The sequence below is a fragment of the Aquila chrysaetos genome, chromosome 3 (assembly GCF_900496995.4).
Source record: "Aquila chrysaetos chrysaetos chromosome 3, bAquChr1.4, whole genome shotgun sequence".
Lineage (NCBI taxonomy): Eukaryota > Metazoa > Chordata > Aves > Accipitriformes > Accipitridae > Aquila > Aquila chrysaetos.
Window position 1 is genome coordinate 19,096,752 of NC_044006.1, and position 14,872 is coordinate 19,111,623.

The window sequence follows — 14,872 nt, forward strand, 5'->3', positions numbered from 1 at the left end:
AAATGTAAATTTTTTTAGTCCTGGAAACAGAAGACTGAGGGGTGTAAATGGTCAACTTTTAAATTTAAGACTAGAAAAATATTGTGATAAATGGCGTGAGTCTTTCCTGAGAGCAAGAGTGAAATCTGGCTAAAAGGAAAGCATTGGTACAGTTGTGAGTTCAATGGCTGTCTATACAAAGCAGTCAATTTGCCTAGATAAGACAGAGGCTATTTAGACATGACAGGTCTTACCTGTGTTAGAAGAACAAACTGAGCAAACTGCCAGGGAAGCATGAAAAAGATATTAGAAACACACAGTGCAATCAAGCTTCCTGTATTAATATTCGGAATCCTTGGGAAAGAGAGACAGAATAGGCATCAGTAAGTAAAATTACACAGGTGTTTGTATATTATTGAAAAGTACAATAGAAAATGCAGTAAAAACAAAGTTACCTTGGAAGTTAGCTAGCAATATTGATCAACTACAAATAACACTGCTCAAGTAAGTTTAATATCCATTTTCCATCAGTTTCCAAAAACAATAGTTCTGATGCTTAATGTTTCTTAACTATTTGATGTGTCACTCATTACCAAACAAGTCTTCTCCTGACAGCATGTAATATAGCAGACCAACCTACGTCACTTGCAGTGGTCCACCTTCTTGTAACAACTCTAGAGTCAGGTAACAAACATTTCCATTTCAGCTAGGATCACAACTGTTCTCAGAACAGTTTGCACTTGAAAGTTATTTCACTCCTCTCTCACATTTCTTCTATATTTACTTTCTGTGACTTGCTGCTAGCAATCCTGAGTGAGGTTTCAGGGCAGGAGACAATGACAAATACATGAAACTCATCTTTAACTGAAAACAGCCTGTTCTCTACGTCCTGCTCTAAGTGTTATTTATTTAATCCTGTGTTAGCTTTGAGGTCACTTCAGAAACATCTCATGTTTTCAATTTCACTAAGTGGCCTCCAACAGATGAAGACACTATAAATATTCTGCTGTAAACCCCACACCCAACAGATTACAGCAGTCTCACCGAATTCTGTAAAACTTCCTTCAGCTTCTTTGAGAAAGCCTCAAGATTAACTTCTCTTGGAAGTCCTGCTGAGCCTGAGTCTAATGTATTAAGTAATACATCATACAAATGTGATACAAATAATGGAGAATTTAAGTTCTAGTCTCTGTTTCAAAGATAGTTCCTATATTTCATTGGAATACTGCTATACATAAAGCAGAGCTGCTCTTGAAGCAGGAATTATAACTGAGAAGCTGAAAGTTAAAATGTTTTATCCCCTTTTTGGAACCTTGCTCTGAAATGCTCAGATTAAATACCTACTTCTCATCGGTAAGCAAGCCCAAGTACTATTTTATGTACCAAGATTTGAAGAACAGGAGTGAATCTATCTGATCAAGAAGTGTCATAATTATAGGTACAGAATATATGTGCTCTGATCACCCTAACTTAAAGTGTAATTTCCTCATTTTTTGTTTGACCTCACAATTTGGCATTAAATGAACAGGTGTCTTTCTAATATGAAGTCTAGCAATCTCTCTACAAACTATTCCCGAAAATATTTTTCTAGACAACACGTATCTTTTCCTCACCTAAAAACCACAAGTTAGTGACGAGCACAAAATATTTTTGGTCTAATCATCAATAACTATAGATCAGTATGACCTAAAAAGGAAAATCTGGGGTTACAAGTACAAAGTTCAGCTAAATCATAAACACACTGCAAATCTGATGCAATGGAGTTGGTGGAAAAGCCCTCAAGTATTAACAATCATGCTTATTTTTCAAAACAGAGGCAAGACAATAACACAATCATGTTGCAAGCCAGAAACAACCACAGAAAAGCAGGGCTAATGAACTCAAGAGCATCCCTGCATTAATGTAATTAGATTGCTTTAAATCATTGAATTAGTTAGACTACTTAATTAGTCATAGAAAACTGCAAGAACATACCAGCTTATGGGTGCCTATAGCATCCTCTGTTGCATAGCATAGGCTTATTCTAAGTGCAAACAACATACCACTCTCCAAGAGGGACAAAACTAATTGATGGAGTATCAGCTTGTTTCTCATGGGAAGGAAGTGACATCAACCAAAAAATTCTGATTTTTAGTTTAGATACGTATTTGCCAAGACAGTAATTCTGATTTTTATTTTAATCATGTCTTCGAGTTGCAAAGTTTTTCCTTTTAATAAGTAATATGACTGCAGTTCTACTGGTGCAGCGTCTGCAATGTAACAGCCACATGAAAGTTTCTATGTTAATGATATCATTGCTACAGCACACAGAGAGAGGCACTTAAATAAATACTTAAATAAATGCATTTAAATAAATGTCCTGTGACGTTCAATTTTTTAAATCATTGTAAAGAGCTAAGTATAAATTGAGAGGTACCTGAGAATATAGGTCAAAAGCAACATCTGAAGCACAAGGAATGGGTATGAGAAACTTTCACGAAGAGGTGGAGTCCACATGACACGAGTGCACTAAAAATAAGAACTGGGTTAGATGATAACGTTCGCTGCTACATTTCCATAAAATAATGCATTTGTATTTCAGAATGAATGACGACAGATGCTTCAATAAAGTGAAAACCAAGCTACATGAGATTTTACTCACGAACTTTAAAAAAAAAAGCCAGGAAGCAAAAAAAAGGATGAAAAAGGAAGCAGCTTCCAGACTTGAGGTCTATGATGCACTGTTTAATTAAAATAGATTGCTGCTTTTCCAAAATTAAATATGGCAGCTAGAGAACTTCTGAGAAAAAAGCCAGGACAGCAGCTGCTTGTCCTGCTTCTGCTGACACTAACTCCTCCTTCAGGTAACTAAAACCATTCTCAAATTCAGGCAGTGACTTGCCACACTTAGACGGAGAAAGCGTGTGGGGTAAGGATCTTAAGGATAAACCAACGTACTCTTTATTATGCTAGAGTTCTCTAGGTTATGAACATTTCAACAGCACAGAAAGTATAAAATCTGAAGCTGCCCTCCAAAACAGGCCAGTAAAATTGAACACATGAAACTAAGCTCTTACAGAGCTTACGCTAACTTATATATATCGCTCTTTAACCCTAATAAAGCAAAGCGTAATACAATGAAGTCAAACTGAATAGCTTTTTCATTAATTTCTTGGGGTTCATGACAAATGGCTCAACTGTAACCGTCATCTCCAATGTTTATATTCAGCTCTTTATAAAGTACTTGCAGATGGCACTGACAATCAAAAAAATAATTACAACTTTACAGGACAACTTTGACATACAAACAAATGGGTTCAAAATGACTATCAATAGATTTGCACTAAAAATTAGAAGTAGGTTCTTTACAACTACAGAACAAAAAAGTAGTTCGTCTTAACACGTACCACAATGAATCTATGAAAGCTTATAGGAGGCTGATGCCAGGATGTTCCTTCTCCTTCACTTCCTATAATCCTAAAACCATTTTTTAAAATACTGTTTTACCAAAGAAGTCACTATAATCAACATTATACAATTCCTTGCTTCTTGTCTTGCTATTTCATAAATATGTTAAATTAGTAGTGTAAAATAAATGTGTAGAAATAGTGTCAAATAAATGCAAAGTACAGAAGCCCATAACATTAATCAAACACAGTCCTTGCTGTCTAAAAGCACTCTCTGTAAAAGCTGCACCCTGATTACTGTTAAAATAAACCTTTCATAAATATAAATACTAATGTGTTGTCTTCAGCTGACTGCACAGATGTGATTAGTTAAAATTATTTTTATTAGCAATAACTATAATCATGATTATTCTAAAGCAGTGTAGTCTTCTTGTTGATTATTTTTCAAGACTACAGCAACACTTCATTTACCAAATCTTTTGATACTGGAGAAGATAAAGACAGGAAGGAAATGATGAGCATATACAACCATAAAAAGGAAGCATTACCTTAAAAGTGGATTTACTAATGTAGCCCATGCTATTTTTCTATATTTGGAATGTAATACTAAACTCAATCATCTGTGGATGGTTTATCAAGGCTGTAAACTAACTTTGCTGCAGGTATAAATACATCAGATCTGTTTAAGCTTGAAATCATTAAAAGACAGTAGCACAAGCACAGCACAAATAAAAACATACTGCCTTAGGATCATTAGCTCAATGCCAGAAGGCTAACCACTTCTACACAGCATTAGATCCAAGATACCAAGACTTGCAGATCAGGCTTACTCATGTAGTTCAGTCCTATCCTTCCAGAAAAGGAAAGCAAATTTTTAGCAACTGGTCTAGCTCCACTGTATGTACTGTTGAACCACATGCAAGATGATTTCCACAGAATCAAAGGCATATTGAAGAGTTAAATAAAATAATTTTTTAAGCATACATGTGCGCATGCACAACCCTTGCATGTGATTCTACAGTAAGCACAGTGAAGCTAGACCACCTACATACATGTAACTACACACATTACCGTAACTATATACACAACAAACAACTCCGAGTTATTTCATTAGGTACCATACAAACACAAAGAGCCAGCTGAGATCTAACACTGCACCTCTGCAAGTAAGTCCTATTGCTCTCCAGAAATCCATACAGCTGAGCCTGAATCAGGGTTACCCTACTTAAGCTCTATCTAAGCCCAGACTACATCTGTGTAGAGCCATGCAGAACTAATTTCATGCCATTCTCCAAAATACACACATTATCTGTGTTTTCCTCCCAAGTCAAGTCATCCACAGAGAGAGGATGAGCTCTCCTACAGAATCTCCTATGGATAGGAGAACTGCCTGTGCCACAGTGAAATAAATGCTTCATTATTGCTACCACTATCTTTGAAATTTTCAACTTGTTCCTTTCTGAAGTTACACTTTCTCACGTTCGCAGACTTGGCAAAACAGTGTGTAGTCTATCAGTATTTCCCGGCAAAGGATAGAACATTCACTCCACTTCAGAATGCCATTAAGAATGGAAACGCATACAAAACTTTATATTCACCCTCTTACAGCACCAGAAAAAGCTTAGAAACTTTGTAAGGTTTACCTGGTCTGGACCAGGCAGTTAACATCCATGGGTGAAAATTCTTCATGGAAGATATTTAGAGAAAAACATTTCAAATAAAACTTAAAAATAGAATAGCTATTTCGTCACAGAGATTTTTAAGAAAACTGTCAAAGTTCACTATGAATAGAAGCATCTTTGATTCTGTTATGTGCATACATATTTTTACTCCTCAGAGTTTTCTATCAAGTTCAGCTCAGTAAAATAAGAAAACAAACCACAACTTTAACCCTTAAAATCATAAGGTAGCTAGTTTCCATCCAGAAAATCTTTACAGTACAGCTGCATTTTAAGTAAAACAAATATTTCTACAAATATATATACATAAAATGAACATTAAAAAAAACCAGAAACACTGCCCAAGGGTATCAGAATAAAAGCCATGAGTTTTCTTCCAGAATATGAAACAATGACATGAACAGCATTAGCTAGGGACACAAGGAGATGTTTTAAGTGACAGTTTTTGTTTGTTTGTTTTCTGTAATGCAGCCTACTAAAGAAGTTTAGTATTGGAATTCTCTATATACATATATTTTCTAAATTCTGTGTATCATGGCTATAGTATATCAGCACTAAAGAGGTTTCTTTGCTTTTTTTTTTTTGTGTGCGTGTATTCATGAGTCTCTGGTAAAATACATAGCAATTTAAAGAAAACCTCCTCCGTTTCTGAACCTTGTTCATATGGTACATGTAGCCCAGTTATGTTTGGAATGGGTAAAAAAATACAATATTTTGATGTTTTTAAACTTGAAGTCATTGTGCTACTAAGATTTCTATCTCAGGACCACTATACAATATACTTCCTTTCTGAATTTTTTTTTTTTTTTACCATCTAAGGTGACACATTGGACTGTGCTATACATTTGTGTCATAACCTATTTTGCTTTCAGTAATGTCTTATTCCCTTTAAATTCATCCCCTAATAGATAAGCAACATCACTACCTTTAATGAAATGAGAATTAGCTTAAACTTAAAAAAAAAAGGGGGGGGGGAGGAGGAGAGGGGAGTTTGGCGGTGGTTGGGGAGGAAGACCTACCTCTCCATGGTTGAAAAAGAAACACATCACGGTAACAAGGCCTCCGAGACGGCTCCCACTGTGGAGAGAACAGGAAAAATAGGTACAACAGAATCTCGTAACGGTCAATGCTGCTCAAAAAATGTGAAGTAGCACTTATGTACAGCTAAGTTCATTCAGGAGGGGGTGGGGAATGCTTTCAAGCATCAAGGGAAAGCAATCTACAGTGTACATACAATATTAAAATATTAGATAGTCAGCTAATGTTTATTTCAGAGCAGACCACTATTCATACATCAGCTCTTTTCTGCAGAACACCAATTTTAATGTAAATAACTTGGAAAATGGTTATTCCACTCCTCACAAACTTTGGTTTAGAACATTACATCTAGTGCTTCATCTGCTGAACCCAGAGCTTGGTCTTGAAAAGTGCCAAACTTTTTTTTTTTTTTTTTTTTTTAAACACTAGGCAATATAAATGGAGTATTTCTCCCCTAAGATGTTGAGCAGAAAACTTTACAATTTGCATGCTCAATCACCCAACAGGGAATTTTGGTCTGAATCTAAGACTATGTTAGGATAATCAGATCAAGCACATTCAAAAAACATACTTAGAAATGAATTCATGACACAGTCAATGCAAGATACAATTTAATTCTTACATGAAATACTGTGATGTTAACATGAGAAAGTCTTTCAAGCCCTTGACTTAAGGATTTTTATATGTTTCTAAACCAAATTCACCTTTTGAATAATTAGCACCATGGAGTCAGCACTAAAACCAAAGATATTACTTAGATTTATCCCATCTCAAAACAGCAATAGATAAGGTTGCTGTTTAACTAGATTTGTAATTACTCATGTCCTGTGATATAAAACAAAGAACATTTTTGTGCACACAAGTGTACTACTACTACGAATGACAGAATATACCATTTTTGCTACTAAACAAAAGTATCAGCCAGCTGTTAAGATTCTTTTAAAAAAAAAAAAAAAACAACAACAAACTTCAGATGATAGAATCATAGAATGGGTTGGGTTGGAAGGGACCTTAAAGATCATCTAGTTCCAACACCTTCCACTAGAGCAGGTTGCTCAAAGCCCCATCCAACCTGGCCTTGAACACATCCAGGGATGGGGCATCCACAACTTCTCTGGGCAACCTGTCCAGTGCCTCACCACCCTCACAGTGAAGAACTTCCTCCTTACATCTAATCTAAATCTACCTTCTTTCAGTTTGAAGCCATTACCCCTTGTCCCATCACTACATGTCCTTGTAAAAAGTCCCTCTCTGGCTTTCCTGTAGGCCCCCTTTAAGTACTGGAAGGCTGCTATAGGGTCTCCCCAGAGCCTTCTCTTCTCCAGGCTGAACAACCCCAACTCTCTCAGCCTATCCTCGCAGGAGAGGTGCTCCAGCCCTCTGATCATCTTCGTGGCCCTCCTCTGGACTCACTCCAACTGGTCCATGGCCTTCTTATGTTGGGGGCCCCAGAGCTGAATGCAGTACTCCACGTGGGGTCTCACGAGAGCAGAGTAGAGGGGGAGAATCATCTCCCTCGACCTGCCGGTCACGCTTCTTTTGATGCAGCCCAGGACACGGTTGGCTTTCTGGGCTGCAAGCACACATTGCTGGGTCATGTTGAGCTTCTCATCAACCAACACCCCCAAGTTCTTCTCTGCAGGGCTGCTCTCAATCCACTCATCGCCCAGCCTGTATTTGTGCTTGGAATTGCCCCGACCCATGTGCAGGACCTTGCACTTGGCCTTGTTGAACTTCATGAAGTTCACAGGGGCCCACCTCTCAAGCCTGTCAAGGTCCCTCTGGATGGCATCCCTTCCCTCCACTGTGTCAACTGCACCACACAGCTTGGTGTCATCAGCAAACTCACTGAGGATACACTCAATCCCAGTGTCCGTGTTGCCAACAAAGATGTTAAACATCCCAATACCGACCCCTGAGGAATGCCACTTGTCACTGGTCTCCGCTTGGACGTTGAGCTGTTGAGCGCAACTCTCTGAGAACGACCATCCAGGCAATACCTTATCCACCGAGTGGTCTATCCATCAAATCCGTGTCTCTCCAATTTAGAGACAAGGATGTCGTGTGGGACAGTGTCCAATGCCTTGCACAAGTCTAGGTAGATGACATCAGTTGAGATCCTCTCAGATCCTTCACCCATCATTAATATAAAAGTCAAACAGAATCAGCAAGTTCTGGGTACAAAATCTGAGGGTCAAAGATACCAACTGAGTGCTAAAACAATCTCCAGGAATTGTGCATTATTGCACATAAAACTCAATATTTAATTCCACAAATTCTAAAAGCATCAACACTGAAATCCAAAATGACTACAATAACATGATTAATATTAAAAAATGTTAGTCCTGGAAACAAAGCAAACTAAAAATTTGCAAAAAAACACACAAAACTAGAAACAAAATTCAAGGTCTATGCTAAAGTTTAACAGTGATAAAACCCTAATGTCTAGAATACAAAGGTCTTAATTGTATTATGAATGCTTTAGAGCTATCAGCCTCTATAAAGGATCACTATTTTACCAGATGAGATCAGTAAATCTGTAGCACAGAATAGGGAAATGCACTTTGTCAGTACCTCTTCCAGAAAAGGAAGTGAACAGAGCCTATTTCACAGAGGGTTATGTACAGTGTTGAGTTACACTGGTTATCTTCTAACAGTCCAATGCTATCATGTAGGAGATACAGTAGTTAAGCCTTTCTATGCCAATATAAAAGACAAAGGATAACTCTTTCCACTGAAACTCCCATAATATACTACAATTGGTGAAGTACATGCCCTTCAGTTGGAACCTACTTCCCCCATGTTTAATACAGAATAATCTAAAATTAATAAATAATTAGTAATTTTTAAAGAACTGCAGACGACCTGAACAGTTACACTTTGTCTGGTAGAGTCAGCTCGGGAATAATGAAAGAACTCATCTTTTGATTCCCTGGCTACAATAAGCTGAAGCTTAAAGTCATCTGTAATTCATTGTTGACTAACATGCAAGAAACAAAATACTGAAAAAGTACTGTTGGAAGGAGATATGGAAAATTTACTGGTAGTTCCTTAAGATACAGTATTTGACAACTGGCTTAAGTAGTCTGTCCCTTGACTACAAGAATAGAGATGCGAGGAAGATTGGGGGAGGCAGAATCTTACAATTGCATAAAAGTACTTATCATCTAAATGCCATTCCTTCATCCATTTAAAAAAACCCTAAAAAAATGGCATGAGTTCTCACCATATTGCTTCAGTTATCCTAACAGAGAATGCTCCAGAGTTTGAGACTAACTTGCATCACATAAGAAGATTCCAAAGTACATTTGCATAACCAGAGACCATAGTGCTACGGCAGGCACATACTATGTCTGGCAATCTTCTGGCCTTGCAGGGAAATTGGTTAAGGGAGCTAAACAGCAAAAACTAGTCCTACAACAGAAAACTAGTCCTACAAAAGAAACTAGCTTTCTGCTAGCTTAACTCTTTGAACAAGCTCATCATAAAGTACAGCGAGCACAGATGTGAGAACACATGCTAGGTTGGAAAATAGCAATAAGAAAGTGGTCTTCCACTATGCTATCACCTTCCATTACTACTCAAAGTTGCAGAGACTAAAAGCAAATAAAGGCTGAAATAAAAAGATGACACATTCTATGAATATATAAGGAGACAAAAAAAACTAGAAAAAACCATTATGTAAGCTTGAGATGATTACTGGTAAGAAATCCAGGAATGGAAAGATAGAGAAAACATTAGAGGATGGTTTCCCACCATCAAATGAGTCAGGCTATGAAAAAGTCTTTCAAAATGCAGGGCAGAAAGAACTCAGCTTTAATGAATGAGACTTATGCCAATTCATAAGATTACCTACTTCAGTGTAGTAGAATTGCATTACTCCAGATTCGGTTCTTTTATTTGTCATACCTTATGGAAAAGCCTAAATATTCTGGCTTGCTTTGACTAACAGGAACCTTGGAACAGCCATAATGACTAAGTAGTCATCTAGATCTGGTATCCAACTATGAATATTCTTCAGAATAAATAAATAAGATCAAAATCCTACCTACAGGAAACTTCGTAGTCACTTGTTATTTTTCGTAACCCCAGATAGCTAGTGGCTACACCTTGAAAGAACTGCATTTATATTCTAGTCATCTTGACTACCCACATTGCAGATCATTTATATCAAAAACTGAATTACTATCAATACTTGATAGTTATTTACATTCAACACAGCCCAAGTCTAAGGAAAGTACAGAGAAATTAAGACCTTACTGATTTTTCAATGACATTAATATATAAAATGTGGGTTTCCATACACCTCCCTTAAGAGAAAAATGACAAGTTAATGATACAAATATTCAAAGTTTATCTACTTCCTCAAAACACAAGACATTAATTTCCTAAGTTAAGGAATACAAACACACCCGCTTTACCCCCAAACACCTAATAGTCACACTAAGCAACTTCCTCTATTTCACTGTCAGCTCCTGCCCTGTACTATTCTTTATTTGAACTATCAGCACATGCTTCAAAGAGAGCAGGAAAAAACCACAAGACAGTGAAGCCAGGGAATGAGGGGGAAAACCAATCATATGTCTCAGAGGAAAATGTAGCAGGCCTTTTGCTTTTTTGCAAAACCAACAAATGAAAATAGAGGTAAACAGAAAAATATTTCCGCTTCTGTTTTTCTGCTGAATGTGGAGTCTATTTTTGTATGAAAGTGTATTACAGTTCTTGAAATTTAAAGACAGATACTGAAAACAGAAATTCATAGAAAAAGGGAAGTGTATACATATCTCCAAAGGAATGCATTATCTCAAAAAATATTTTGCCTTCTCAGTTAAGTTAAAATTGAAAGACATGCAGTATGACTTGAGGCAAAGCATTGGGAAAACTCCAATCTTTGTTAAAAGTATACTGTCATTCAAACTTTGTTTGAAAATGAGTTACACTGGTAGTTTTAAGAGCAGAAACCTGTCAAAAGCCATTTAAAACCTGTAGAGCATTTAGCTTTATCCACAATCTGGTGGTATCAATGAGATACCACTTCACTGAAATTTTCCGCAACTTTTTCCAGCATCACCATTTATTTTAAGCAAAAAGCTCCTCTGTTCCAGTAATTTTTTAGTGACAATGTATATGTAATAAAAAGCACTACTACTGTACAAACAAATAAGCAATATCCCATAAAAATATTTTAGTATTCACTTTTTCAAAATTCATATAAAATCTGACAGCTAGTACCAACTAAATAGCTCAGTCTCAACTGCCTTACCTGAGGTATGTACCGTATATGAAGAACAGTGACATCATCAATCCATTCAAAAGAAAAATCACAGCAACATAAAAGGAAGCAGGGTCTCCCAAGCCTAACAAACAGTTAACACATGTTGTCAAATATAGAAGAAAGATCATATTGCTTATAAACGACCATACAATCAGTATAATACACAGCATACTACCTTAATATATCTACAGAAAGAGACAACAAAAAAAAGTTAATGTCACCAAGATTACTGTGGAGATTTAATCAGAAGACTACACTTCTGAAGGAAAAAAAAAAACAAAACAAAAAGACAAGGGGCATACACAGCATTGGGACAGTAAGCAACAGAACAGGCCAAAAAGGAAGCATTAACTGTAAAGAAAAACCTGAAATGTGTAAAACGCATAAGCATCACTAAGAACATTTTCTACAGACTACGTTTTGACTTCATAGAGCTTTTTAGAACAGGTTCTATTCCCTGTACTCTCTTCCCATTACTTGCAGGAGTAAATCCATCTTTAAACATATCACACACAATGCTCTTTGCTTTCTTTGTTTCATCAGAAGCCAAGAGATTTTCCAATAATGCAAGTCTTTCAATTTATTCATTCACAAACACTTCTGTGTTCACACTTCTGTTGTTGTTCTCTTTCCCATTATTTCTTTAAACCCTCCTGGCTCTCATAATTTCAGCAGTACAGCATAAAAAGCCTCATTCATTATAGAGAAGGTAGCAAAACTTCATAGTTTTGTATGCAGAAATGATTATTCACCATTGCTGAAAATACAGCAAGACAGTTCTCTAAAGTAAGATGACAATATGCTCACCAAATGTGGCAGTCTCAGTAGTTGGGTCTTTTTGTTGGTTTTGTTTTTACAAAAAACAGAAGTGAATTTATTCACTGTTTATTGCTTTCGACAAAACTAGTGAAAGTGAATCATTCAAACTCTGAAGAAAGTTCTTACAGCCTTTGTGCAAAGGAAAAATACTAACTTGTCACCACACAAAGACATTTTAAATGATAAAATGAAACAACTTCACAAGCTACCATCTATCATTCAGCTTTAACCAACTGTAAAACATCCCAAAATCACTTCTCAAAGGTACTTTTATTGCATAATAATTACTTGACAAGCCAATACTTCAAATGGGGGGGGGGGGGGGGGGGGGGGGGGAACCAAACAAAAAAGTGACCGCGTCCAAGGTTTGGTATGAAAATCAAGGTATAAGATTGAAATTTTTATGCTGAACAGAAGGCCACAAGAGGAAGAAGATTCCTTCCAGCAGAATCACTACACAAGATTTCTCCAAAAGGGAACCTTGTGGCTACCTTTTTCCCTTTCCTCCCCACTCGTCAAGTTGCAGCTATAGGAGGAAATACAAAAGGTAAGTTTTTTAAATGTAGGAACTTGGAATGTATTGGGGATTCTACAGAAGCTACAAAAATTTAATACATGTACAGTGGCCTCCAGTTACATTTAGGACATCTTACTCTTTATAACAGCCCAACATTATGAAGGCTCAGACTACAACTGTGAAGTTTTGAAGTGCAGTATAGGAATTCAACCTAGGTAGTAGGAGCCATCTAAAAAGCAAAGCCCACATTCTCACCCCTCGTGTTCTTAAAAGTATCTTTCTTCCGTGCTTCTCACTTATGTCATGAACCTGCCAAATACACAGGCTTAGCCAAATGAAAGCACGTCAGTGATAAAGACACAGGAGTATTTATTACTTCTGAAATACGTAACGCCACAATTACATGCTTCCAGGAAGAAACTAGAATGAAACACAACTCACCCTCACAGCTTTCAACAGGACTAAGCCCTTTTCCTCTGTTTACAGTCCAACATGTCTTTGTCGGTACACCAAGGAAATCCATAATGGCAGTATATATGCGGTACCAGCTGGCAAGGACCACCTAGGTGGAAAACAGCATTTGAAGTTTCTGAAAAGGAACTTTCAGACTAGCTCAATGACCAAGGTAACCTCTCATGACAACTGGCCCTCATCCAGGATTTTTTTTAAACTCAGAATTTCTCAACTACTTAGCATTTTTGATGATAATTCCTAAAGGCATCCAACATAAACCAAGTATTAATTAATAGACTAAAATTATGCCTGTTTTAGAATAGAAATAATTTCATGCATCGAACTTCAATATTTGGAAAAATTATATATTTCAGTATTGTCTGGAAGGTTCCCCATTTAACTATTTTCATTTATCAGATATTAAAATCCCAGATTTTCTTGACAGAGGACAGTTAGCCAAATTAAACCCACTAAAACCAATTAATTTTTTTTCCACCTGGCAAGAATATTAATGGACCAAATCTTCCAGGTTTCTACTGATAAACTTTGACAGGTTAAATTTAAGCATACATTAGAGAGGGCTTCCAGATGCAATGTAAGACAGCATTTCCAATTTCTGTGCAAAGGTTGTAATGTTCTTGTAACAACCACCAAATTAAATCTCAACACCTGACACAGAAAACATCAGTATTTTACACACAGAAAAATTTTACACACAACTCATCTCACAGCAAAGTCACTAGTTAACATTACGAAGCTATTCTGTCAGGATATAACTAACTTTATGGAGTTCATAAATGAGTAATGTGTCCATTCCAGTTGAGCTGCTTTGAAAGTTATAACCCAGGGGTTCCCTGACTGAAAAGATGTTTCACCACTACAATATGTCTCAGCCCTGTGTCACAGAAAACATGTACAAGAAGGATAATTTCCTCTTTCCTTTCCCCATACAATTACTAAAACCCTTTATGTCACTTCTATCTTCAAGAAGGGCAAGAAAGAAACACAGGGAATTACACCTTGATGTCTGAGAACATGATGGAGTAAATCCTCCTGGAAACCACTTCCAAATGTACTAAGGACAAAAAAGTGACTGGAAGCAGTCAGCATGGATTTACAAAGGGGAAATCACACCTGCCCGACTTTATAATCTTCTGAGATGACTGTCTTGGTAGATGAGGGGACAGCTGTGGATGGTTTTTTTTATCTGGTGCCAATTCTGTTCTACGTCTTAAGACTAGATGATGACACAAGAGAACATCCTCAGCAAGTTTGCACATGATCCAACATTGGAAGGAGTGGTTGATGCTTGTGCCGCCATTCAGAAGGACCTCAACAAGGTAGAGAAATGGACCAAAAGGAATCTCAGGAAAGGGAAATGCAAAGTCCTGCACCAGGGAGGAACAACATCATGCACCAGTACAGACTGGAGTTGACCAGCTAGAAAGGAGTTTTGCAGAAAAGTGAGCCATGGTGGACAAGTTGTACTTGAGCCAGCGATAAGCCCATGTTGCAAAGAAAGCCAAACGTATCCTCGGCTGTATGTCACCAGGACAAGAGAGGCGATTCTTCCCCTCTACTCAGCACTGCTAAGACCGTATATCCAGTGCTGAGTCCAGTTCCAGGCTGCCCAAGACAAGGACATAAAGATGACAGACAGACTCGTTTCAGTTGACAAGAGATGACAAGCACAAATTGAAATACAGGAAATTCCATCAGAAAATAC

At 37.2% G+C, this 14,872-nt stretch overlaps 1 protein-coding gene across 3 annotated transcripts in view; it reads right to left on the bottom strand.

Annotated features, from left to right (window-relative positions):
• Positions 1-14,872, bottom strand: part of DPY19L1 (dpy-19 like C-mannosyltransferase 1) — a 52,138-nt gene that overhangs the window by 25,798 nt on the left and 11,468 nt on the right. For all 3 annotated transcript variants that reach the window (XR_003922707.2, XM_030009454.2, XM_030009453.2), the window contains 5 exons: positions 13,135-13,255; positions 11,346-11,439; positions 6,064-6,121; positions 2,396-2,487; positions 234-333 (listed from right to left, as the gene is read on the bottom strand). Coding sequence is in view for 2 of the 3 variants with exons in the window: in XM_030009454.2 (XP_029865314.1) it covers positions 234-333; positions 2,396-2,487; positions 6,064-6,121; positions 11,346-11,439; positions 13,135-13,255 (465 nt within the window). In the remaining variant the exon portion in view is untranslated. The remainder of the gene's footprint in view (positions 1-233; positions 334-2,395; positions 2,488-6,063; positions 6,122-11,345; positions 11,440-13,134; positions 13,256-14,872) is intronic.